The sequence below is a fragment of the Fistularia commersonii genome, chromosome 6 (assembly GCF_037954325.1).
Source record: "Fistularia commersonii isolate RoL2024-O1a breed Wild chromosome 6, RoL_Fcom_v1.0, whole genome shotgun sequence".
Taxonomy (NCBI): Eukaryota; Metazoa; Chordata; class Actinopteri; order Syngnathiformes; family Fistulariidae; genus Fistularia; species Fistularia commersonii.
Window position 1 is genome coordinate 17,891,643 of NC_141289.1, and position 27,968 is coordinate 17,919,610.

The window sequence follows — 27,968 nt, forward strand, 5'->3', positions numbered from 1 at the left end:
CCCCTCTCTCGAGCCGTGTCCGTTCGCCAAGTGCCACGCTGATATTTTCCCGTGATTCATTTCCAGTTGTTTTTTTTTTTGTTTGTTCGTTTTTTTACCGATACAGGCTGTCTGAAATGAAAATCCCGGTGCGATCCTCGGCGCATCTGTCGAGTCTTCTCACCCTCATCACTCGGCCGGGGGGGGGGGCTCGGAGAGGAAACACAAAACCCCTCGGGAACCTTGAAAGACTCAGTGAATCGGGGTCGAATCGCCTCGTTTTTCTGTTCGTGGGCCAGAAGTGCAGTATATCATAAAGTATATGAAATATGTGGAAAAAAGTGAAAATGTATTTGTACAGATACAATGGTTTAACTGTCCTGTTACATTGCTGTATTGAATATGTAGAACTTTCTATGTGACCGTGTGAGGAAGATTTTTCTATTATTTATTATTTTTTCTTAATTTTATCGTGACCTGACCAAAATACACCATCTGTCTGTTCTGTCCGAAACCGACGAGGATAACGTGCAATGTTAAAGAGGGAAATATATGTATAGGGATTAAAGATTATATCATGACAAAAACACGGAGGAGTTGTTCTTCAAACACACAATGACCCAAAAAAGTAGATACATATTTATTGGCTTTAGTTGCATCAGTTGAGTATATTTAGAGATGATACCGCAGCAACAAAACAAAAAAAAAAAAAGAAAAAAGAAAAAAAAAATGCATTTTCAGACAGAAACTCATCAGGATGAGGTAAATGTGCATAAAGATTGCCTCAGTCTGTCCTCCCTGAGCATGCCATAAACACAAGCTCTCCTCCATGCACTTACATTCAGTGATTCGTCATCAAACATCGCAGCGCGTTTAGCCGGTTTGCATGGAAACAAATGAAGCGGCGGATAATCACACGCAGGGTTCGGACTCTTTGGGAACGTCCGGGCTGAAGAAAAGCGGCGAATCATTAAGCGACATCCTCACATTTGTTTCGTAAAGAGAGAATAATTTACGATCAGAACACACTGGCAGACCGAAGGAACGCGACAGACGCTATCTCTGATTGGGAGTTAAAGATCTTTCATCGATATCGACCCTTTCTTGCTTTTACTTGGAGAAGAAGTCAAGAATTGTTTTTTTTTTTTTCATATATTAAGAAATATATCGCAATTTTTATGATTCAAAGGATGCTATACTTTGCTCGGGTGTTTCTGAAGGCACGTGATAGGTTGGAAAAAAAAGCCAATCGGACGGATCCTGTCGTCCCTTGAGATTTATTAGTGACTTTTGGAGAAATATTCTGTTAGCGATCTCTGTTTGAAAGGCTCCGAGTGGCTGATCGAGAGTTTCGACAGAGCGAATACAGAACGTTCAAAAACCGAAAAGCCCGTTTGAAGTACGGCCTACTGTTCCAACCGAAGGCCGTATTTCATTTACAAATAAATGTACATTTTTGGGGTTTCCATATAGGCTTTATCCTTCAACTGAGGGAGAGACTGACTGGCAGGTCAGCATCCCTGCAGCAGAACACATAAACTTCATGGGTCTAAATATATAAGCAGAATTTGATTAAGATTATTTTGGCTGTGTGCTGCTCATTCATTCATTTTCACTTTCAGTTTCCCACTGAAATATATTTTTGCAGGCGACTTCTTGGTGCATAGAAACATTCATGGAAATCAAAAGTGCAAGGATGACGTTGTCTGTACAGAAGGTAATCGAGATCGTTGATTGACGAGTGAATAAGACTGAATTTCCGTATGAAGTATCGTGGAACTGACTTCAAAATAATCTGATTTGAACTCTACAGGTTCGGAGCAGCTTTAAAAGCACTAGCAAGCAGAAAAAAAAAAAAAAAAACTTTAAACATCAAAATAAACTGCAAAATCAGAAGCTGTGATGCTATCAGCTTCTATTTTTTTTTTTGTTTTTTTTTTCTCCAGGAAAAACTCCAGGCCTCATTTATAAATTGTTACATATTGTTGCATAATTATAAATACAAATGAAAGGATCATCGGGAAAATCACGACCGGATGTGATCGGATTTCCTTCGCGGCACAATTGAAGACATTGACGTTTATAAATGAGGCTTCTACCTTTTGCGAATGAATCTACGGTATCTTTCCCATCGGGTTGCAGAAAGTATACCGGGTCTCTGAGCAGAAACAGTTTGCGGTGATGGCCTTCGGACGCCCGTGGCTCCAGGTGAAGTGGACATGCGCTGAGTCAATCAGGATCTGTCTGGAAGAAGTCGGGCCCCTTTAGTCCTTACGTTATTTTCCTCCAGTTTAATTCCGGAGCAAAAGCATGTCGAACGCATCAAATTACTGTTTCAATACGAGTTATAATGAGTTCTGCGGTTTTCAATGACGCACGGAAAAGCTGATTTCATTCGGTGTTTCTGCCGTAGTGAGAGGAAATAAGTCTAGAAAATTGATTCTTATTCCCTCCTGCCTTTTTTTTTAACAAAAGTTATTGTTTGCATATTTCACTGCAGAAGCATCCCAAGTTGAAGAAATAGATTAATGAACGGATGAATGACAGCAGTGAATAAATAGACATAGGACTGTCTCGGAAAATTAGAATATTGTGATAAAGTTCTTTATCTTCTGTTATGCGATTAAAAAAACAAAAATGTCAAACATTCTGGATTCATTACAAATCAACTGAAATATTACAAGCCTTTTATTATTTTGATATTGCTCATTATGGCTTACATCTTAAAAAAACTCAAAAATCCCATCTCAAAATATTAGAATATCATGAACAAGTAATTTTTGTTTTTTTAATTGCATTACAGAAGGTAATGAACTTCATCACAATATTCTCATTTTCTGAGACAGTCCTGTAAATAAGAGCGTTGATCTTCTTCTGGCTTTTCCCTTCAGGGGTCGCCACAGAGAATCAACCATCTAATCCTATTCTCTGGATCCTCCTCTCTCACACAAACTACCTTCATATCCTCTCTCACTACATCCAGAAATCTTTTCTTTGGTCCTCCTCTGGACTTCCTGCCCGGCAGCTCCGTCTCCCAATATATTCACTATCCTTCCAACCATCTCAGTCTGGCTTCTCTGACCTTCTCTCCAAAACATCTAACATGTGCTGTTCCTCTGATGGACTCATTCCTGATCCTATCCATCCTGGTCACTCTCCCAAAGAGAACCTCAGCATCTTCATCTCTGCGACCTCCAGCTCTGCCTCCTGTCTTTTGGTCATTGTCACTGTTTCTAGGCCATTCAGCATCGCTGGTCTCACCACCGTCTTGTACACCTTTCCTTTCATTCTGGTTGATAGTCGATAGTTGATAGTCGATAGTCTCTCATTCACAAAAATATATTCTGTCTTGCTGCGACCAACTTTCATTTCTCTCATTTCCAGAGTGGAATGAGAGGTTTTACGCTCTCATTACAGATAACGATGTCATCTGCAAACATCATGGTCCGAGGAGATTCCTGTTTAGCCTCATCTGTCAGCCTGCCCATCACCACCACAAAGAAGAAGGGGCTCAGAGCTGATCCCTGATGGAGTCCCATCTCCACCTTGAACTTCTCTTTTACCCCTAAAGCACACCTTACCACTGTCTCACAGCGAGCATACATGTCCTGCACCAGTCTAACATACTTCCTTGTCACTCCAGACTTCCTCATACAATACCAGAATTCCTTTCTTGGCACCCTGTCATATGCTTTTATCGGTCTACAAAAGTGCAATACAACTCCCTTTGACCTTCTCTGTACTTCTCTATTAACATTCTCAAAGCAATTATTGCATCTGTAATACTGTAGTAAATAAATGTATTGATAAATGAATTAATAAACACTTGGGATGCCAGCATTCTTAAAAATATTAGTTCACCTGTATTGGTTGAAATTGAGGTTTGGAGTGCGTACCATGACAGAAACCAAGCCGTTCTATGAGAAAATAATACGAATGTATCTTGAGCATCTTAAAATGACAACTCACAGTGATGGTTAGTTGGTTTAGTTGTGGCCTCCGACTCTGATGGAGGCGCTGATGGGGGAGGCCAGCGGGTGGTGGCCCGGCCGAATGGGCTTCGCTGAGACACGCAGATAAAAAGCCGGTTCAGCCCGGTGTACGGGATTATGGCGAAATGCGGTGTGTTGGTGTCAGCTTACCGATCTGTGCGGAGTAGCCCCTCCTGGCCAGGTTCTTGGCCCGCACCGCCTCCTTGATGCGACCCACGTCCTGCTCGTACCGCTTGCGGTCCCTCATAGCGTTCTCCTTGGCCTCCTTCAGGGCATTTTCCAGGGCTTTCACCCTTTCCGCCGTCGCTCGGAGACGCTTCTCCAGTTTGGGCAGCTCACAGCGGAGGTCAGCGTTGTCTCGGACGAGCTGACCGGGAGGTGACCATTTGTCACCAAGTTTAAAATTCCTAGTTCTACACAGAGACAGCTAGTCTTTGCTGAAACATCTTTACCTGCTTGTGAACCTTGGTGAGCTGCTCCAAGTTGTTTTCCAAGTAGGAGATCTTCTGTTTCTGGGCAACATTGCCAAGTCCCTCCTCGCAGTCCAGCTCGGCGCTCTGCGACGAGAACGACAGGAAAAAAAAATCCCAGTCAGACTTTATTTTATTGCAATTATGATCAGACGGACACAGTTGAAGGACGAACGTGCCTTTTTCACCCGCGTGGTCAGGTCCTGGACAAACAGCCTGCGGAGGCTGTGCAGCGTCTGTAGCTCTTTGGCCTGAAAAGACAAGAAAATACATCGTTTTCTCACGTTAAATTGTTGAACAGCTCGTTTTCAATTTCCATCACTACTATTTGGGATTGCGATTGATAGATAAAAAAATAATCAAATACCTGTCGAGAAATTTCAGCTCTAAATTTAACGGAACGTCAGACCAGGATCAGCTGCACAGTCGTTACCTTTCGTTTTCACGTTGATTGTTATTATTTTTAGAACAAAGATCTAGTGAACTAAAAATACATCCTTGAACAGTTAAACACCATCTCTTCAACAAAATTCTCAAAATGAATAAATCAAGAAAAATCAAATACTCATGTTGTCAAAAGCCATGTATTTGATCCCCCCCCCCCATATAAAGAAAAAAAAAAAACTTATCCTTACAAGGTCCAACTATTCATAGATTCTATAAACATCCTGGTTCTTGTCCACAATTATCAAAAGGGAATGTTGGGTTGGAACTACGTGAAAAAGAGAGGTCCGATAAAAAAAGAATTCATGAAGAATTAGCTTTTTATAGCTCAGACAGGGACGCGTGTTTGAAGCTGTCATCTCAGGTGTGACGGTTCCAAATCTGTTTGCCGAGGAGAGGAACCAGGAGATTCATTTGCAGCCTTTTACTCGATCATCTGGTAAAAGTTCAACCCTCATTCCATGAAAACTGTTTTTTTAGTTTCAACCAGATGATCCGTGCTGTTCTTCTGATGGACTCATTCCTGATCCTATCCATCTTGGTCACAACCAAAGAGAACCTCAGCATCTTCATTTCTGCAACCTCCAGCTCTGCCTCCTGTTTTTTGGTCATTGTCTCTGCTTCTAGGCCATCAGCATCGCTGGTCTCACTGCCGTCTTGTACACCTTTCCTTTCACCCTTGTTTCTTTACCTCTTTCCACACTCTCCGTTGCTCATGACTGTTGACCCTCAGTACTTGAAATCCTCCAACTCCTTGATCTCCACTCCTGTAGCCTCACTGTTCCACCTGGGTTCCACTCATTCACAAACATATATTCTGTCTTTCATTCTTCTCCTTTCCAGAGCATACCTCCATGTCTCTAGATTTTCCTCAACCTGTTTTACGCTCTCATTACAGATCACAATGTCATCTGCAAACATCAAGGTCCATGGAGATTTCTGTCTAACCTCATCTGTCAGCCTGTCCATCACTACTACAATAAGAAGGGGCTCAGAGCTGATCCCTGATGGAGTCCCACCTCCACCTTTAACTTCTGCGTTACCCTTACGGCACACCTCACCACTTTCTCACAGATAGCATACATGTCCTGCACCAGTCTAACTTACTTCCTTGCCACTCCAGGAGATTCATATGCAGCCTTTTACTCGATCATCTGGTAAAAGTTCAACCCTCTTTCTGTGAAAACTTTCAGTTTGAACCAGATATTCCGATGAAATTCTCCAGCGGAAGTCTTAAGATGAAATAAATAAATGCTTGTGACAATCTAATTTTACAGATATTGATGCCGACGTCGGACCTGACGGTCGACTCAGATTCACCGAACAGTTGAGGTTGCGGGTTCAATCCCTGGATCTCTTCTAAAATTTACAAAACCCCTTCAAGAGCACTCGCTGGTACCATATACTACTTGTGTTTAAAAAAAAATATTTATAAGTTGTTGTATTCAAACTGATATCTTTCAGCCAGCCTGCACTAATTTAGAGAAAAAACGCATTTAAGTTCGAAAGGTGATGAAATGTTTTTGTGATCCTTAACACGAAGAGCTCCATAAATATGGCGTTCTTGGACAGTTTTTTGTTTCCTCTTAAAATCCGCTGTCAACCACCAACATCTCTTTTTGCGTTCCTCACCACAGTTTCCTCCAGGCCCTTCAGGTCGTCTCTGGCCTGCTCCCTCTGTTCGTTCAGCAGCCTGGGGTGACAAACATCAGCAGACGTCAGACCGGCCAAAAACATCCCGAAATACCCAAGTTGATCCACATCCCAATCACCGAACTGACATGAGCTTCTGCAGCTTCGCGTCCTTCTCCTGTTCTTCTGCTTTCAGCTTGTCGTAGTCCGACAGGAGTCTGCCCTGCTCCAGCAACAGACCCTGGTTCAGACTAACACACACACACACACACACACACATAATGGTATGGCTTTCACAGGATGGCCGTCATCTCTCCGTGATGTTTTATCAGCGTCTCCTCACTCGGTGAGTTCGTCCAGCATCCTCTGCTTGTCTTCGATCTCGTCTCGGAGGCGACTGAGTTGCTTCTGATGAGCCTCCCTGTGGCTCTCCAGCTGCTCCTCCAGCGACTTCTGAAAAGATGGAGAGCGCGGGTCACGGACGAAACCGAAAACGATCACAGGAAGGAGAAAATGTCATCATTTAGGTCGCGGCATCACCTTGATGCCCTCGTCTCCATCTGGCCTGCTGATGTCCTCTTTCTCCTTGTCCTCCCTCGACACCTCGTGCATTTTCTCTGAAAAGCAACACAGATTTCACGTTGCACGATTTCAGACGGTACAAAATGGGGCTGAAAAAACTGATCCACAACAACTCATTTCACTTCGGCATCCAAAAACAAGAAATGTAAAAAAAAAAATGAATAAATGAGACAAATAAATACTTTTCAATTTGACATTAAAACCCTTGTTTATTTTTCATAAATATCATTATCAATATTAGTATTAGTATTAGTACAAGTATTAGTATCAGTGGTAGTTGTTGTTGTTGTTGTTTTTGCTGCTATTACAATTACTATCACTATAATACCACTACCTATACTAATAATAATAAAACAATGATAATAATACAAATGATAATAATAATTTGAATTATTGCTATTATTAAGAATTATCATATTTGTATTTTAGATTTAAAAATCTTCCAACATCTAGCTTATTTAAAAACAAATCACTTGAATAATAATGTTAGAATGTTATAATAATTTTAATAATAATAATTATTATTATTTTTTTTATAATTATTATATTATATAAATATTTTAATTATTTTAATAATAATAATAATAATAATTATTATTATTATAACATAAATGTTATTATTATCATTATCATTGAAGTGATTTAAAATTAGCTAGATATTAGATGTTTTTTTATTAAAATATCTCTAAAAATAGCATGTGAAGACAAATAACCAGGAAAAACGGGATATTAATTGGCGACAAAATTCTGACGGACCCTGAGCCTGGAACTTGGCGAGCTCCTCGGTCAGAGCGTCCTGACTCTCCTCCAGCTGCCGTTTCTTCTGCTCCATGTTCTGCATGTAGTCCGTCAGGGACTTGATCTTGGCCTGATGCTGAGGGGCGAACGGCAAGTTAAAAACACAGGCAGACGAGAACTGAACAGGAAATAATCAAAATATTAATTTAAATTCAAATCGAATTTGTCCCCTGGGTGCAATTGAAAATTAGATTTTGATACTAGATACTAATTAGATTTTGTGTTAATTATCGTACAATTACTAGAACGATATGATAATTAATAACGATAATACAATAACTATCATAATAGTTACTTGCACAACTTACTCGTAGAATTTTAATCATGATTAAATAAGCAACGCAGCTCCAAACAGGACAGATATCTGAAGGTCCCTCAGAAGATGCTTACAGTTTAATACATTTAAGTATAAGAACATTGGTATCCTTGCGTGTTTCTCTGTTACCTGGGAGACGATCAGCTGACAAGACGCCAGCTCCTTCTCGCTGGCCTGGATCTTGCGCTGGCCGTCGGCCTGAGAACTTTCCAGCTGCTTGCTTCGGTTGACCAGAGACTTGACCTCCGATTTCATCTTACTGATGTAAAGACGAGCGACGGTGAATTCCTCCTCCACCGCCGAGCCGTTGGTCTTCGCCTCCGACGACTGGCCAGACGATAGAGTTAACGTGCTGATGGAAGGTATGTGAGAGGTGTGTGTGTGTGTGTGTGTGTGTGTGCGGGTACGTCAGCCCTCACCGTCGCCGATTTGATGTCGCCTGTTCCGATGATGGTGCCGATGTCACTGAGATCCCGCAAGAGCAGGTTGAGGACCTCGGCAGCTCGTTTCCTCTGCAGGCCGCTCAGCTCCTGCAGCTGGTTCAACTCTCGCTGCACTGCCAACAGCAAGGCCTACACACACACACACACACACACACACAAAGGGTGACTAAACATTTGAAAGATAAAAAAGGTGAAAATTTCCACTGATTTTTCTGCTCACCGTCTTCTGCTGCAGTTCTTCGTTCAGCTGCTGGTTTGCTTGGTCCCTCTCCTCCACCTCCTGGCTTTTCTGGTCGTAGTTGACGGCCAGCTCCTCCAGCGCCTGCAGCACCTCCTTCACCTCCTCCTTTGCCAGTTCGTTCTCCATCTGCAGCCGACACATCTCCTCCTGGACCTTCTCGTAGTCACGCCGTGTCGATGCCAGCAGCTAAAACACATGGGCGGATTAGAAATGAATGAGGGAAATATACGCGCGCACTGAACAGAATCAGAGTAGCAAAATCATTGTTTCAATTTTCTCTAACGGGGCGCCCGGCACGTCAAGCCCGATCTACTGGTCGATCGCAAAGGCAACGCGAGTCATTTGCGGAGCCCTTCCTTGCAAAAAAACCTTTGACGCATGTAAATAAATTAAAAATTAAAAATAGGTTCTTGGGTTATCATCCATCCCAACTGTGCAACTGGGGAACTTGATTGATTGACGTGTTTAAGGTTGGACTACCTGTTCTTCCTTTTTTTTTTGGCTGGGCTACGTTTTTTTTTTTTGGTTTGTTTGTTTTTTTGGCTGGGCTACCTGTTTTTTTTCTGTTTGGCTGGGCCACCTGTTTTTTTGTGTTTGTTTTTTTTTTTTGGCTAAGCTACCTGTTTTTTTGTTTGTTTGATTTTTTTTGGGCTGGACAATCTGTTTTTTTTTTTTTTGTCCGGGCTACCTGTTTTTTTTTTCTGTTTGGCTGGGCTACCTGTTTTTTGTTTTTTTTTGCTGGGCTACCTGTTTTTTTTTGGCTGGGCTAGCTGTTTTTTTGCGTCTGTTTTTTTTTTTTGGCTAAGCTACCTGTTTTTTTGTTTGTTTGATTTTTTTTGGGCTGGACAATCTGTTTTTTTTTTTTTTTGTCCGGGCTACCTGTTTTTTTTTTCTGTTTGGCTGGGCTACCTGTTTTTTTTTTTTTTTTTGCTGGGCTACCTGTTTTTTTTTTGGCTGGGCTAGCTGTTTTTTTGCGTATGTTTTTTTTTTTTTTGGCTGAGCTTCCTGTTTTTTTGTTTGTTTGTTTGGTGGCTAGGCTACCTGTTTTTTTTTGGCTTGGCTACCTGTTTTTTTGTTGTTTTTTTGGCTGAATGGGCTCAAGTCAAACAGGTAGCCCTAATAAAAAAACCAAAGCTACCTGTTTGACTTGAGCCCATTCAGTGCAACATGTCATCAGGACAAGGCAGTGGCCAAAAAAAGCACACAAATGTATTATGCCATACATGTTCATGCTGTTATGACAGGCAAACAATACACATTTTAAATATTAAGCATACTTGGTGTGTGTATATTTGCATAATTGCATATAAACATGTATAATAATATATAAATATAAATAAGTGCCCCTCTCTATATATATATATAATAAATATGGATAATATATTTATAACTTTTATTGCTGGTAGATCATTTTGACTTGGTTGTTTTATGAGTAGCTCGCAAGCCAAAAAAGTGTGGGCACCCATGTTCTATACAGATCAAGCTAACAGTAGGCACCATTAATATCAATTAATGAATTAATTGCTACATATCAACATTCTATATCACTCCAAATTACAGTGAGAGATAAAATAAATCAAATTAAATAAGGAATATTGTGTAATATTCCAAACCTCCTCCTGGTCAAGCATCTGCTCCTTGAGTTTCTCCGCAAGCTGACTGTGCTGGTTGATCTCATCATCCTGCAGCAGGTCGGTGGACGCAGAGAGAAAAACAGGGTGTTTATGGTCTGGAAAGGTAATTGCTTCGCGCAAATGGCAGGAATGGAAGTTCAAGGCTTCACAAATCACACCTGGACAATTCATATCAGCAAAAGATGAGATAATTAAAAGTACATCTTATGGATAATGGAGGACAAACATCTTGCTCACTTTGTCATCCAGCTGTTTGTAGAGGTTGGTGATATCCTCCTCGTACTTGCTGCGCTCCTGACAGGAACCTCCACCTCCTCCTCCACCTCCTCCACCACCTCCTCCTGCTGTTGCCGGCAGGAGGTTTTCGATGAAGAGAGCGTTGTCGGCCGGCTCCGTGCTCTTCTGGTCCTTGGCGCTCAGCTGCTCCTCCTCAGGAACATTTTCTCCTGCGAGGAGACACAGAGGTTTCTCTCATTTTTATGTCATGATGTGACAAGCGGGACATGTTTATGCTTTCTGAGAAAAAAACATTTCAAACTTGAAAAAAAAAAAAAAAAAAAAAGAAGAATCGGAAATGCAAGCCAGCCCTTGAAGATCGGTGCAGATGTTTTAGGCTCATTTGAGGAAAATAAGCTAAGTTAAGCTTAGAAAATGAGAGAGAAATAATGTTCTCTTCAGTCAAATTTTACCTCTTTACTTAAAGTGTGGCTACACGAATGTATTAGGCAGATTTTGTCATGTTCATTCATTCATTCTATTTACTACCTATCCTGCACAGTTAGGGCTGATTAATCTGATGTGGACTTTAAATTATAATTTACATAAATATCTGTCTGTAGCGGGCTTCTCAAGGCCTTCTACCAGTGTGTGGTTGCCAGGAAGGACACCCCTCTTCGCTATCGTGGGCCGGTGGGGCGGCGTCAGGACTGGCGAGGTCATTGAAGTGTTCTCAAGTAGCTTCAAAAATGAAATAATCTCCAGTTTGCGCTCCCACATTCATTGATCCGATCATTCAATCCTTCACATCAAATATGAATTCCGTACCAATCTTTGGCGGGCCGCATTAAAAAGAGCATCGGGCCGGATGTGGCCCGCGGGCCGTAGTTTTCCCGCCCTTCTTTAGACTCTCCTTTTGTGCCATCAGATTGGATAACAGCAGTCTGGACTCCCAACTCCTCGAACTCCATTGTCTGTTTTTATTCTTATTGATCTCAGCCCATTCACATCCTGTTTATTTTGTTATTGCTTTTGTCACTCAACACCATGTTCTATCCTTTTTAATCCTTGTTTTGGTTGTCTATTCTCACCCTTGCTGTTTTTTTTTTTTCATTCTTATCCTTGATGTTGTCGCTGTTGATCACTCTGCTGTCAATTTATTTATGGATGTCTTTTGCTATCTTTTAATTGTCTCCTAATTGTCTCTCTATTTATATTAATGTTCATATTTATTGACACTATAACTGTTACAATGCTGTGACAAAGGAATCTCCCCTATGGGGCTCAATAACGTTTATATGAGATGAGATGAGAACAACTTTATTTATCCCGAAGGAAATTGTTGTGCCAGAGTTTCAAGTAAAAAACATAACAGTAATAGATAATAGTAGAAAGGAGGAAGAATAAGAAATACAATGAAATATAAATTGTCTTAACTGTTGACTGTTAACCACAAAGATTTAAAGATTCCCTGCGGCTGAGGGAAGAGGAATTAAAAAGTCTGATAGCCTCAGATAGGAAAGACCTCCTGTGGTGGTCAGTGGAGCTCCTTGGTGGTATAGTATTAACTATATTATATCATATATATATATATATATATATTATATTATGTATTATAGTATTAACGTTTAATAGTTTTTTATTACATTGCTGCTTTTTATCTCTCTTGAGAGTCATGGAAAGTTTTGTCTCGGCTGTTTATTTATTTGTGCTATCTTCTAATTATCTTCTAAATGTCTCTCTATTTCTATGTATATTCATATTTATTGATACTATAACTGTCATGCTGCTATGACAAAAGAATTCCCCCTAGGGACATCAGTAAACTTTATCTTATGTTATGTTATGTTATGTTATGTTATCTTATCTTATCTTATCTTATCTTATCTTATCTTATCTTATCTTATCTTATCTTATCTTATCTTATCTTATCTTATCTTATCTTATCTTATCTTGTCCTAAGGATAATACTTTCAGATTTAAAAATTCTGCATTGTTTTAACATATTGAAACCAAAATGTTGTTGAATGTGAATCTGCAGCTCAAGGCATTTCGGAATTATCAGAAAGCATTTAAATTAATGAAATATAATATATATTATAGAATAGGAATATGACTATGTGATGAAAAACCAAAGTGTGAACAATACATCTATAAAGTCTTAGATAAGTAATTGACTCAGAATCAACACATTTGTTTGTTTTGCAGAGTCCTTTTTTTACATTTATGCTGCAAAAAAAAAAAAAAACTTTGTTAATTTGACTTGAACGCCTTTATCAAAATAAATAACTTTCATTCAACCTACAGAAAACCCTTAAATGCAATCATCTCTGTGTTTTGTTTCGATCTTATCTTATCTTATCTTATCTTATCTTATCTTATCTTATCTTATCTTATCTTATCTTATCTCATCTTATCTTATCTTATCTTATCTTATCTTATCTTATTATTACAGAGGCTGAGAAGAAATCCCTGTATTTTATTGGCACTTTATTCTTAATAATAAACATTTAATTAGATAATGAATGATTCAAACATGTAATTTGAAAAATAATATTAATAAAAATATCATAGTTATAATAAATTGTTACATAATAATAATTATTAGATTCCTCATTATTATTATTATCTAAGTCATTATTTCACAGGCACCTATTCTTAATCATAATAATTAAATTAAATAATTAATGATTATAACAATTAATTAAACATCATTTAAAAAATAAAAAATAACATTAATAAATAATTACTAATTACTATAAATAGTAATAATTAAATTCTTTATTATCTTATCTTATCTTATCTTATCTTATCTTATCTCATCTCATCTTATCTTATCTTATCTTATCTTATCTTATCTTATCTTATCTTATCTTATCTTATCTTATCTTACATGTTCAGGAGAAATATCTCTAAAAAGTCACATGCTCATACCAAGAAGATTCAGATAGATAAAATACTAGTCTGTTTTTTATTTGTTTTTTTTTGGAATATTTTCATGAGTGGCTACAAATTGGAGATTCGGTTGTAATGCGTGGCAGCAGAAAGAGAGGAAACGAAGCAGTTGGTTTTCCTCGAGTAAACAAGGGAGTCGGCACTAAGCCAGAGGCTGACTCAGGTCTCAAAACACTGCATCAGCATATGTCTCCGTGTGTGTGTGTGTGTGTGTGTGTATGTGTGTGTGTGTGTGCTATGTATTTCATGTATGTATCTGGTCTGCAGGGGAAGCAGGATGGCAGTGATATTGACATTCAGAGGGAAATAATAAGAGCAGAGGTGGAGGGGGAAGGGAGGGTTTCTCTGGTTGCTAGGCAACGGAGAGGAAAAGGTCTGAGGATGCTGTGGCAGATGCTCACTGAGATCAACTTATGGGAAAGAGAAAAACAAAAACAGATGTTAAATTATTCCTTACTGTGTGCTTGGTGCCCAGGATTGCATAAATAAACATGATTATGGGACGGATGTGCGGTTTGAGTTTCACATATGTTATGTTTTCAACCGTGAGTTTTAGGGAATTGTGATAAAGTTCTTTATCTTCTGTGGTGCAATTAAAAAAACAAAAATGACTTTATCATGATATTCTAATATTTTGAGACAGGATTTTTGAGTTTTCTTAAGATGTAAGCCATAATCAGCAATATTAAAATAATAAAAGGCTTGCAAAGTTTCAGTTGATTTGTTATGAATCCAGAATGTATGACATTTTTGTTTTTGTAATTGCATTATAGAAGATAAAGAACTTTATCACAATATTCTATTTTTTCTTAGACTGTGCTATAGGTAAAATAAACAATTTATATGAATAAATGTAAAGAATGTTATGCTTTTTCTGTACAATCATTAATATTCCTTGTTCCTATTTTTAGAAGGAAAGTTACATTTCCAGATGATCTTTGGTTTTACCTTAAGGTGCGTTTTCCATTTCTTTTTATAACAATTTTTCCAAAAATAAATCAACTAAAATAACCGAGGAAAGGGATTTTCAGTACACACATATTTTAAAGACCACACTTTTGTCACCCCGTCTCCCGAGGTTGACGTTTCAAGAGCGCTGCCTTTTTTAAGATCCGAGACAAATTTTTTCTTTTCATCAGAAGCTTCATTGTTTTGGCTGCCAGACCGAGTTTTCAAAGCGTCCTTCCATCTCACCGTTCCTCCAGCGGCTGAGCTCGGCCTCCAGCCTCTGGATGACGCCCTTCAGGCTTTTGTTCTTCTCCTTCTCCTTCTCGAACTTCTTTTTCCACTCCTCGGCCGTCAGCTCCAGGTTCACCGACACCGTGTTCTTGATGGTCTTCGCTCTGAGACGAAACAGAGATCATTCCCGACGTTGGAGAAATCAAAGATATGCGTGACTGTTTCTCGTTTTGGGTCAATTCTACATAGATATTTAAAAGCGCGCGATAAATTGAGCCGCTATTGTGCTGACAGCACGAAAATTTTGTAACCCTGGAAATAACTTGAGGAAAAAAAATGAAAAAAAAAAGTTTTTTTTTTGTTGTTGTTTCAAAGTGAAACTACTATCTGTTGCTATCCTTCAATCGTTTCTCTTATTTATTTTTATACTCATATGCACTGTGACAAAAGAATGTCCCTATGGGGATCAATTAAGTATATCTTAATTATATTTTCTGGTCTGTGATTCCACAAACTGCCTGCCAGAGGGCAGCCTCACGTCAGGATCTTTCCTCGGACGTCAGAAATGTCCCTTAAGATGTACTGGACTGTCCCAGAAAATTAGTAAGTTGTGATAAAGTTCTTTATCTTCTGTAAGGCAATTAAAAAAACAAAAATGACTTTTTCATGATATTCTAATATTTTGAGATAGGATTTTTGAGTTTTCTTAAGATGTAAGCCATAATCAGCAATATTAAAATAATAAAAGGCTTGCAATATTTCAGTTGATTTGTGATGAATCCAGAATGTGTGACATTTTTGTTTTTGTAATTGCATTACGGATGATAAAGAACTTTATCACAATATTCTAATTTTCTGAGACAGTCCTGTCAACGTAACATGTTTTTTCCCAAGCGGGGGAAGGAGGGGGGGCAGATGGCAGCTCCATAATCACTCATCAATCCTCCCCTCCGTCCCTGCTGACACTTGTAGGGTTTATGATGTAAGCGCTTTGTTCGGGATCCTCTGGATTTACAGAAAATTGTTGTTTTTCTCCGTCTGCTACAAACATACACGTCACACATCATCAAGAGAAAACCCTGTCTTGAAGTGCAAATATCAAAAAGTATTGTAGTTGCTCTGTTTTTTTTACAGCTGATTCAGCATCTCTGCAATAACATGAATAGGGAGTGAATCTCTGATGCCCTCAGGATATTTCATGTTCTAAACATTGATTTATAGTATATAAAAAAAAATTACTATATAATATATATATATATATATATGTTATAATACTATAAAATTATATATATATATAATATGTAATATGATACATACTTATATAATATATAACATTTACATTATATATGATATAATACAATATTATTGTATATATTGTATATATGTGATATTATATATATAAATGATATGATATATATTATGATATATATTATATTATATTATATTATATTATATTATATTATATTATATTATATTATATTATATTATATTATATTATATCATATTATAGAATAGAATATATATATTATATGTTACATATACATAACATATATATTATATTCTGTTATATCAAATATCTTTTATAATGTTTTTATTTTAATTAGAAGGATAGTGAAGGATTCATTCAAATGTAAATATATAGATTCTATTATGTAATCTGAAACATAATATGAGGACATCTTTTTGACAGATAACCTGCAGCATGTTCAAAGACAATAAACGGTTTTTATATCTGTTTGATGAGTTAGTTTTTCCTAGAAATACAGATATTCAACATACAAACAAATAAAAACCGCGAGGTTTAAGGAAATACACGGGGAAAATGTGAAATGAAAGAGGATCAGCGATCTTCGGAGCTTTTAGGAGACAAAAAAAAAACATATTAAAAGCAAGATGAACCTGGAAAAACAAACAGAGCCATTGTAGCTGCAGGAATCTAAGAACGGATAAAAACCTCATGCACAGTGAGACATTCAGGGCCATCTGGACCAGCTCCCCTCAGAGAGATCACAATGAGTCACCATTGAGTGAGACACACACACACTCACACACACACGCACACACGCACACACGCACACATACATACACATACACAAGAATGGCCACACTCATTGAATTAATCAAGATACAGTGGCGTGGTTATATCCAGTTAACATAAAAAAAATATTTTAAAAAAAGCTATAAGAAGACTTATTAGAAAACACTATCCCGACCTATATTTTCATATTTTTCTGCAAAAATTATCCTGATTCAAATAAATAGAGATACAGAATTTATATATTTATATTATTATTTATTTATGTTCATATTCTATATTAATATTTATAGAATTAAATATAGAATTAAGTTGATAAAAATAAAGAAAAAAGATTTCCTTTTCCCTCATTGGTTATGGAGTGAATCCATCGTCTCTGGGAGCTGATCGTGAATCGACCGTATCTTTAATAGACGTGGAGACGCACCTCTGACCAAACATCAGCGTGGACTTGGTCTCTGCTTCGTTGTAGACGGACGGCGAGCAGCAGATGATGATGGTGGTCCGACAGTTTCCCCCCAGCGAGTCCTGAAGGATCCGGGTCATCTTGCTGTCTCGATATGGCACGTGGGTTTTCTGAAAAAAAAAAAAAAAAAAAAGTGAGGTGTCAATTAAAAATGCTGCGAATGTAATTTAAAACTGCTAATTCCTCTTCCCTCAGTCGCAGGGAATCTTCAAATCTTTGTACTTTGGACCTTAAAACACTTGATAGCCTTAACCTTGACAATTTATATCTTATTGTATTTCTTATTCTCCCTCCTTCCTACTATTATCTATTACTGTTATGTTTTTGCTTGAAACTCATCTTGCTTGTTCTCATCTCTCATCTTTGCCTTGGAGAGCTGGATAATAACAATATGATGCCTTGCGTCTTCATGAAACACCACAACCAGGGCAACTGCCTTGGCATACAAATGGTGTGAGGCGAAAATCAATAATTATGACCTCAAAATGTGAAAATAATATAGTCAAGTTAGCCAAATTCATGTAAATACGTTGTAGTAGAGTAGTTCAAAGAAAAGCAATAAAGATCTAGAAAATGTGTTTTTTCCCAGTTGTTTATATTGTCTTTTAGCTCATTTTTTTTCAAGGAAAAAGCTGATAATACAATAATGAATAATATTTGTGCATCCGAAACTCACAGTTCCTTCTGCCAGAGCCGAGATGACGTTTCCCAGCGCCGACAGGGACTTGTTGATGTTCTTGGCTTCATCCAGCACGGCTCCTTCCGCTCCCGTCTTACTGACCTGCGCCCATCGAACGCTCGCGTTAGAATTCATCGACCGACACAGATTCGACGGCTCGGGATTCACGCCGACCTTCTCGCTTCCGGCCAGGTCGACCAGGTAGAGCTTCCCCGACAGCTTCTTCTCCGTCTCCATGTTCTCCTGCTTGATGTTGATGAGGAAGATGCTGTGGCTCCGAGAGCTGTGCTCATTCATGTCTGCAAAAAATAGAAATGGCGCTCGCAAAAAGGCTCCAAGATAATTTTAGATGCTTTCTCAAAAAATGTCTTCTGATGGATGATGTGATTATTTTTTTCATTTTATTTTTTTTTTGTTTCCGAGCAGCCGCTTTTATTAGCCCGGCTCGGGGTTCAGAGGGGCAGTGAAGTAAAGCTCCGAATGAAGGACGACACAAGCAACGCGCTTTTTAGCCTGCAGGATTTGAGAAATGAACACCCTTCGTTGCTAAAAAACATCTTAACCTTGCGATAGAGCAGATAATAATCTAGATTTTCAAAAGTTAAATGTAAATAAAGCTGGTAAAAAAAAACAGCACAATGACCTCTGCACCCATTCAGGTGTGTTGTTCTTGCAGCAGCTGGATTATACAAATTTTCCTCGCGTGGTTCTGTGTTTTTTGAAATATCAAAAACCATGTTTTTACGTACTGGTCACTGCCACGTGGCGGTTGGCTTTGCCTTCGTCGATGACGTCCATCACCTCCTCGGGACTCGACACGAAGCGTTCGGTGCAACCCTGGGAAAATCAGCGCAGCGGGAGAAACCATTCATCTCTGAAAATATGTTTCAAAGTTTTCTTTACTAGTGAGGAAATAAGTGACCTATAAAGAATATTGTATAATGTGTATCTTGTTATGAGGTTTTGTAAGAATGTGTGTGACTCTGTCAAGGAACCTGTTCTAATAAATGTTCAAAAAAAAAAAAAAGTTTTCTTTTTTTTTTTTGAGCGCAAACATTTCATTGTCTTATTATCTTATTGGTGGGGAGGAGTACAAAATGAATTTCATCTTATTAATTCCATCCCGTTAATAATATAATTCTGAGATCATAAGAAAAATGTTTTTGGATTTCTACAAAAAAACACAAAAACGATAGCAAAAAGGAAAAAAAACACAGGCAAAATAAAAGAAAAAAAAAACACTAAAAAGAAAACAATAATTTAGACACAGAACAATCGCAGAAACTGTTTTTACTACTTGAGGGCTGTTGTTTAATTGTATGATAATAGTAATAATAATAATAATAATAATAATAATAATAATAATAATAATAATAATAATAATAATAATAATAATGGACACACTGAGAGTTCAATGTTTTAGCCATAAAACAAATCACAGACGAAATTAAACAAAGATAAAGCATATTGATAATAATAATAATAATAATAATAATAATAAAAAACAATATTAATACTGATTAATAATACAACTAATAATATTAATCATAATTGATAATTAATAATTAATAATGAAATAACAGCAACAACAACCATAATAATAATAATAATGTTGGTGTTGTCATAATTGTTATTATTATTACAATTATTATTATTTGTATTATCGTTGCTGTTATTATTATTAGCGGTAGTAGTAGTAGAATTGATTGTCATTATTATGGTTGTTGTTGTTGTTGTTATGATTTATCTTTGATTTGTTGCGTCTGTGATTTGTTTTATGGCTAAAAGATTGAACCCTCAGTTAGTCCAGAAATAATTAAAGCTGAAAGTGATTCAGTGTTTTACTGCCGCCGAGGCGAGGAGGCCTGGAGCTTCTCACAACGTCTGGCGGATGATGTTTTAGACCCGACGTTCATCTCAGCTCTGGATTAAACTGAATGTAAACACGGAGAATCTCGGCCCAAGACTGAAATGAATCGGTTACATGGAAAACCACAGGCATGTGTATGAACTCGCTTCAGCAAAGTGCTTCCGATGACGCGTCTCGTCCGGATGGATTATGGTTTGAGCCTCCTGCCTGACTCATTGTGCTTGGCTCTTTCTTTGGGACACCCACCTTGACATAGGGGACTCTGTTCTTGTCTTCGTGCACAGCAAGATTGGTCTTGGACACTTTGAAAGAAAAAAAGAAAAAACCCATGAACACGAGGAAACACGAATATCGTGCACCGGAGAAAAAAGAGAGCGGTCTTACCATCCAGCAGGTCACGAATCTTGTCCAAGTAGATTTCAAAATAAGAAACCTGCGCATAAAAAAAAAAAAAAAAAAAATGCAAATTATTCCACTGTGGTTTTGTTTTCGTTTTGTTTGCTTACTTAATTTTCTTCTCAAATCTGGAAAAAAAAAAAAAGGTTTGAATCAGTTAGAGTGGCTTCGGGGTGAACATTTTCAAATTTCAACCAAATTGAATATGCGGAGCTCTTCTGTGACTTGGCAGCACGGTAAAAAAAAAAAAAAAAAAAAAAATCGACAGGAGCTGAACGATTGTAGCCTCTCGCAAAAAAGCAAGTCATCGCCGAATGATATTCATCTGCATTACGACAGCGTTGTGACGAAACGTGACTCATCAACCTTGATGTGAAACTCCAGGTTCTCGTCCATGGAGTAGATGTGGTCGAAGATGTCGTGGGCGATGCGGGGAATGATCCCCATCAGCTGCGGGTCGTGCAGTTTGCCCTGGAACACAATGACCAGAGTATTAACGGGACGTTTAAAAGCCCCCCGAATGTCAGTTTCAAGTAAATTCAGCCGCTATGTCGGGGGTCGGAGGTGAAATTAAGGCTTAATGTGAAGACACAAAGACACGGATCAATTCGGGAAATTAAATGGAGGCTTTAGGCTGTGGAGGATTAGTATCCGTTCTAAAGCGAGGGAGGACGCCGATCCCTCAAAGACACTCAAAATGTCATCTTTCTGCTGAGTCACCATCCCAAAACCGCACAGTCACCCTCCGAACACCGAGCGGCGTTTGGATGCCGGCGCATCAATCGAAGAACTGAACTTCTGACACGCCTTAAACCTTCGCTTTCGAGCTTTGATTCCCAGAATCCTGCCGCCAGCTCCAGGGGATTTGACGTTGCGCGTAAGTCCGTTACACAACGCCTGCGATCCTCTTACTTCGGAGGGAACGACAAAATATAGTCGGTCGTCAAGCGGCGCAATGATGGACGCGAAGCACGTCACGGGTCCGGGTTCTGGGACAAACGGCGTGAATAAATCAGGGTCACCCACCTCCATGGTGTGCGTCTTCCCGGAGGACGTCTGGCCGTAAGCGAATATGGTCCCGTTGTAACCGCCCAGCACATCTAGAAGGACAGGAGGACACGGGTTTGGACAAAAACAAATCTCGGGTTCAGCCGGGTCGTGATCTAGAGCGAATAAAGGCCGTCTGACCCCTCGGGCCGGGATATCGGAAGCAATATGACCGGGATGCCGGGTGAGGCTCACGCCGTCACGGTTACGGCGACGCGAGGGTCGCGACACAGCAAAATAACGTGGTGTGATGAAGGGCGGCCGATGAAAGTCTTCGCTTCGTCATGACAGAAGCTAACTCGTCCCAACGACAGGACGCGCAACTCTTTCCGCGTGTTGAGCCGCATTTTGTAATAAACATACAAAATGTAGTAAGTTTTTCAATTCATTTTGTTATAAAGCCGCATTTTGTAATAGATTGCCCCAACGTATTTTGTAATAAATTTTGCCGCATTATGTAATAAGTTATTACATTTTGAGAAGATTATTACAAAATGCACTTGCAACTTTTTTTATTCTCTAAGAAATGTAAAAACGTGGAATTTATAGAATATTATCTGTTAATGCAATCTTTGAATAGAGTACTGATAGTAATTAAGTACTGCTACTAGGCTAATACAGTGATACCAATAATAGGCCTAGCTTTTACAAATACTTTAAAGTAAAATAAAATACAATGAACAAACAAATAAACTATGCTTTAGAATTGTTATTACATAATGCACCATGTTATTACATTGTTAAAAACGTTGCAACTACATTTTGCAATAATCTTCTCAATATGTAATAACTTATTACATAATGCGGCAAAATTTTTTACAAAATGTGGCAGTGTATTACAAAATGTGGCTTTATTGCAAAATGAAATGAAAAAGTTATTACATTTTGGACATTTTTTTACGAAATGCGGCTCAAAGATTCTTGTTATCCATCTTATTTTGGCATCTGGTGGGAACCCGTCCTTCTCTGCCCCGAGATGAACTTCCCGTCGGACGGCCGATCCACTCAGAAATATGAAGGGACCTGTTTTCGGCGAGCCGGATCGGGAGGAACTTGAGACCGTCGGACGATCTCCATGGAAAATCGCAAAGATCTACAACTGCTAGAAATCAAGTGTACTTCATCCCCTCGCCAAACATTTGTCAAAGTAGTTTCAGCCCATTCATTGATCGTATTTAAGAGCTTCAGGTGTTTTTGTCATGTCTGGCCACTTCAATGAAAAATGCAGTGTAAAACAGATGCAACTGCACTTTCACACCGCTATCGCTGTTCCTGCAACTGCATCTGAGCACGCAAACCCTACAATTTCTACCTCAGCATGACTTGTCATCATTTGTTGTTCTCTGTGACAAATTATTTATCATTTTTTGTACTTTTGCACCGTGAGTCTTAGAGTAACGCTATCTCAAAGCTCCGTATGCGTGAACATATGGCAGTATTGACAATATAGTTGACTTCGGCTTCGATATCAATCCTCGTGGCCAATTGCGGCCCTTGGAAAAAAATATTTTGTGGCCCCCTGCCTGATATCAAATCTCTATGTTAGTGCGGCCCATGCGTTTTTTTCTAAAATGCACCTGGGGGTTTTATACAGTGTGTTTAAAAAATAAGAAAAAAAAAACGGGACAGGCAAAAATGAAAAAGTAACTTTGTAATGTATTTTTTTGCATCAAAATTTGAAAACAAAATTATTTTTGATGGAAAAAAAAAAACTCTAGTGACATTGTTAAAAAAATCTTTTCTTTTCTTATTTATATAAAAACCACAAAAACGATAGCAAAAATTAAAAAAACGGGCAAAATTAAAAAGATTGATTTAATAACCAGAATAGCCTTGTAAACATTAAACCTCCTTTTATACATGCTACAAATCAATTTTCTAATAAATTCTTGTGGCAAATTTTCCCACAGTGACAAGATTTTCTCTATTAACTCAACAATATTTTTAGGGTGTCATTTCATCAATTCTTTTTTAATATTCATTTTTATTATTAATTCGGCATGTATTTGTCAGAGGAGAAGATCATTACATGTAAAGATTATTGTAATTTACCTAGATAAGATAAGATAAGATAAGATAAGATAAGATAAGATAAGATAAGATAAGAACAACTTTATTTATCCTGAAGGAAATTGTTGTGCCAGAGTTTTAAGCAAAACACAACAATAATAGATAATAGTCGGAAGCAGGGAGAATAAGAAATACAATAAAATATAAAGTGTCAAGGTTAAGGCTATCAAGTGATATACCTCCTTCACACTAAAACAAACGAAAAATTTGGACTTAGTGTTACTTCTAGGTAATGATTTTACTGGTCCGGCCCCCTCGACATCAAATTAAGCCGTATGTGGCCTGAACGTGGTAAAAATCGTAGCAAAACGTAGCAAAAACAACACCGCTATCCCTCCAGCTACAGGCTTTCAAACCTACACGAGCAAATCTCAGGAAAGCGACTGAACTGCGTTTGCATCGTCTTCCATTGGAAATCCACCTGGAGATCCACAGCTGAAACTCCTTTATGGACTTGAGCTGAAATAGCTTACAGAGGACGAATCTCCATCCATAAATCCCGATAGCTTTCGCGAAACAGCAGCGTTAGAGAAAACACACTCTGACCTGGGCGGCTCCTGATGATCAAACACTGAGCTAGACCCCCCCACCCTCTGCAGTAAATCTATGCACACACACACACACACACACACACCTCCAGAGGACAGCGGCCCAGTGGTCATGAGCAGGAAAAATCTTATCGTCTCGTACCGAAAAGTCTGAGAAAACCTGCGATATCCGTGAAAACGCGTGCCCTCTGCCGGCCCGTCGCTCTGTAGTTTCATCGCCGCCCCGTCGTTTGCGATAAGAGGAGAGATTATGATGTTACGTAACAACGCCACTGTCGTTGCGGATCGGCTGGACCTCCGTACCTTTGACGATCTGCTTGGCGCACTGGTCGTACACGTGTCCCTGCGACGTGTTGGGCGGCAGGACGCGGTCGAACACGTACGGCTTCCCCTGTTTAAAAAAAACACACACATTTTAATCTCTACGCGGAAACACGATTTCTCTCTTTCACGCTACGGATGCGTAAAGCTTTAAAAAAAAAAAAACTTCATCTATTTGGATGAGTTGAACATCAAATCCTCCAAACTACAGCTTGACGCTGCATGAAATAGCAGGAAACAACGTAGTGGTGACACTGATACGAAACGGTGTGTGCAATTATTTTCACTCAATACATTGTGATTCGCTGAGATTAGATATTTGGTTATAACTTATTTCCAGTCTAGGGTTGACTGGAAACGGCTCCTGCACCCGGAGACCCTTTGTCTCGAAAGGGAAAAAGGCCGTCCGCTGTGAAAAGCAGCGTTAAGAGACCCTTTCTGTGCTGTTTGGAGTAAACCCTGGCAAATTGGGGCCTCGGCGAAGCGTCTGAGCAGGTTGATTGATGAGACGGTGACTTGCAGTTTGTTACGAAAGGGCAGAAACGTTTCTGAGCAAACGGGCGTCGGGAAAAGTGCAGGACGAGCCCAAAAAGAAACCCCCCTTTCTCAGAACGTGGTGAATATCTGATGCTTGGATTTCTGTTTCTCCGTCAAATTGATGACGTTCGCTATTTGTTATGGAAAATCAAGCCAAAAAGAACCATTTGAGGGTGGTTTTCAAGCACGATTTTTTCAAATGCGGTGTTTAAAAGTTTCCCTGTCATGACGAAAGAGACGTCTCTGCAGCCTGGATTTCTGACATTTCAGGGTGTGAGCTCATCAAAGATTTTCATCCTGGCAGGGGATGGAGTCACCCCACGCCAGGGGGGAAATATATCTGATTTAAACGGTGCGGAATAATGAGGCAGGTTTGCCGCTAAGCCTCCGGAGAAGAAACACATATGATCGAGACACTTGAAGATCCATACGTGACTGCTCATTTGGACTTGATTATCATTATTATTATATTGTTAATTTCACGTCACCGTGATTGTGAGAAACACCTTCTCGATTCCTTTGTATTTCCAGTGCGTGTGGAGAAACTGAAAATAAAGCTGACTTTATTTTTTTAAATAAAGGCCGCTTGTTTGTGACAATGTAACCTTTGACATCTGACCTCTGACCCGCTGCTGTGTCACACATAAGGCTGACTCCGACTGTTTTGCCTTTTCAAATGATCATTATTATTATTTGATTAGCACTTTTTTTTTTTGTTTACATTATTTCCTTATAATTAGTTACCGATCGATGAAGTCAAATCATGTTCACTTCTGATTCTAGCTATTTCTTGGTGGTTGCTACGAGGGGATATGTCCACAGCAGCTGCCGCATGGAAAATAAAGTAAAAAAAATGTAAATTAATATTAAATAAAATAAACATTACAATGATTAAGATAAAAGAAGAGTTTCAATAAATAAAATGAATTTTAAATACAGAAAATTAGTTCAAATAAATTAAATTGAAATTATTGTTTGATCATCACTCCTTTTTTTTTTTGTTCACAGTATTTGCTTATCATTAGTTACCAATCGATAAATTCAAATCATGTTTACTTCTGATTCTGGCTATTTCTGGGCGGTTGCTACGAGGTGATAAAATGTGTCCGCAGCAGCTCCCGCAGGGAAAATAAAGTTTAAGAAAAAAATCTAAATTAAAATTAAATAAATTAAATGTTAAAATAAGAAAATTGAAAATAAATAAATTTCAAATACATTCAATTTAAATTATTACTTGGTTATCACTCCTTGGTTGTTTTTTTTATGTGTCCGCAACACCTCCCGCATGGAAAATAAAATAAAAAAAAATAAATAAAAAAAAAATAAAAAATACCGCAGAGTTTACAGCTCAGTTTTCGCACTGGCGTCGCCATGACAACCAGGAGGAGACTTGCCATTATAACCACGGTGTCGTCCGCCTTGAACTTGGGGATGTATTTGTCTCCGCGGTTGATCTCGGCTTCGTTGAGCGGCCTGAAGCGGCACATGACGCGAACCCCGCACTCCGCCGCGTCCGCCATGGCTCCGGGTGATGGCGCAGAGGCGCAGGGTGGTGTCCGAGCCGAGGGTCGGGGGGCCTCCGACGAGGGGCGGGGGAGGGATGGAGGAGGAGGAGGAGGAGGAGGAGGAAGAGGGGTCGTTGTTTGCTCTTTTCGCTCTCTTAACAGTCAGATCATATCCGGATAAACGTGGAAAAATTCAATAAAATCAAAAAGAAAAAAAAAAAAAAAAAATCCGGGTTGCGTGGAGTGGCCGCGCCTGGACGCTTGATCCGATGCGCAGCGCGTCCTTCATCCGAGCCGGATCCCTCCTTGTCCCCCGGGCCTCGCCATGACCGCGCAGCTCCGCGTCCCTCCGCGATGCAAAGAAAAGAAAAAAAAAAAAGTCCGTTTGACTTTGTTCTTCTTCTTCTTCTTTTTTTTTTAAATATCTTTTACGCGTGGAAGTGGAAGTGGAAGGGGGGCGGGGAGGGACTGCGGAGGGGGGTTTCGAGGGGGGGGGGGAAAGAGCCCGGCGAGGATGCGCAGAGGCGACCGCAGCATCCGCTCTGGAAACGCAGGCGCGCTCCCGCGTCCCGCATCAGCACCGCCGTCATTGCGTGCGCGTTCACGCAGGATACGCGCCTCTCCTCGGCGACTGATCGGAATCGGGAGGGGAAAAGGTCAATAACCGATCATTTGACGCATTAAAAAGTTTTTATATAAAATCAACTGAATTTGTCAGTTTTTAGGTTGAGGTTGTCTGATTATTTTTTTCTGCATTTACGAGTTACAAGAATTTAGGGAAAAGCTGTTTTGTTTTATGCATATTATATTTGGTTATTTTCAGCTGATACTATAAATTGAATCCACTCATATTATCAAGTGTTTTTTTCCACTTTCTACACCTACAGATCTTAGGATTCTATATAAATATGTTAAGTATAACGTGCGTCTTTGCAACCATGACGCAGAGCAGAATCAAAATTGTCTAATTTTATATTTACCAGTAAGGGTAATTTTTTTTTCTTTACATAAATCAAACGTTCAATGGAGTTTATGCATAATGGAATCTGTAAAGGGATTGTTTTTTTATTTATAGGCAATTTTAATGATTCCTTGTTTTGTTTTTTTTTACTGCATTTGTCCCGTAATCCAAACAAACATACATGTAAAAGTAAAATAAACACGAGCATTTTCTTATTATGTTCATTAAATAAATCGTATGCAACTCTGACGTCATATTGTTCTCCTTAGGCTTACATTTATCTTGTCGCTTCCTTATCCGTCCGCTAGAAGGCAGTGTGCAATAAAAGTACGGCTGAGCTGCGTGGAAACAGCTTTTGGCGTGAACTCAGGAGGCAGTGGATACAGAGGCGTCTTACACAGCAAGTTATTCAAGTAAGAGTGACCAGGTTTTTAATATCTTAAAACATCTGTGCAACATTGTTCAAAATGTTACATCACTGCATGACCTGTAATGTCTCACAATATTTACAAAAAAATGCTGCTTACAACAAACCATAAAAAAGTCCAAACAATCTCAAAATAATGGACTCTGACAAACTATCCCTAGCCCACATTAATGCAAAAGAAAAGAAAAAAAAAAAAAAGAGCAATCAAGTGCACATCATACTTCA

At 38.9% G+C, this 27,968-nt stretch overlaps 1 protein-coding gene across 2 annotated transcripts; it reads right to left on the reverse strand.

Moving 5' to 3' along the window:
* Positions 1-605: 605 nt before the first annotated feature.
* On the reverse strand, positions 606-26,871 carry LOC147233559 (kinesin heavy chain-like). Of its 2 annotated transcripts, none has more exons than XM_086148514.1 (26): positions 26,245-26,871; positions 24,296-24,383; positions 21,354-21,427; positions 20,694-20,798; positions 20,316-20,364; positions 20,178-20,233; positions 18,811-18,898; positions 18,236-18,360; positions 18,059-18,163; positions 17,344-17,492; positions 14,897-15,045; positions 10,769-10,977; positions 10,511-10,579; positions 8,877-9,083; positions 8,633-8,785; positions 8,343-8,540; positions 7,856-7,973; positions 7,058-7,134; positions 6,861-6,970; positions 6,667-6,768; positions 6,518-6,578; positions 4,621-4,692; positions 4,424-4,528; positions 4,122-4,338; positions 3,949-4,042; positions 606-2,219 (listed from the first exon to the last, which is right to left on the reverse strand). In XM_086148514.1, exons 1-25 carry the CDS (start codon positions 26,368-26,370, stop codon positions 3,966-3,968), a joined length of 2,889 nt encoding a protein of 962 aa, XP_086004640.1. In that variant the 5' UTR covers positions 26,371-26,871; the 3' UTR covers positions 606-2,219; positions 3,949-3,965. The 2 variants fall into 2 exon arrangements, with proteins under 2 accessions (XP_086004640.1, XP_086004639.1); XM_086148513.1 differs by having other exon boundaries at positions 606-2,223.
* Between the last annotated feature and the right edge of the window lie 1,097 nt (positions 26,872-27,968).

What these genes read in the sequence shown, in the direction of transcription:
- LOC147233559 (XM_086148514.1), bottom strand. Translation starts at nt 26,370, where the DNA reads ATGGCGGACGCGGCGGAGTGCGGGGTTCGCGTCATGTGCCGCTTCAGG. An exon ending in GCTCAGCCGCTGGAGGAACG is followed by an intron (nt 10,978 to 14,896) that starts GTGAGATGGAAG and finishes GTCTCCTCGCAG; the next exon opens with GAGAAAATGTTCCTGAGGAG. An exon ending in GTCAGCTGATCGTCTCCCAG is followed by an intron (nt 7,974 to 8,342) that starts GTAACAGAGAAA and finishes TTCGCCCCTCAG; the next exon opens with CATCAGGCCAAGATCAAGTC.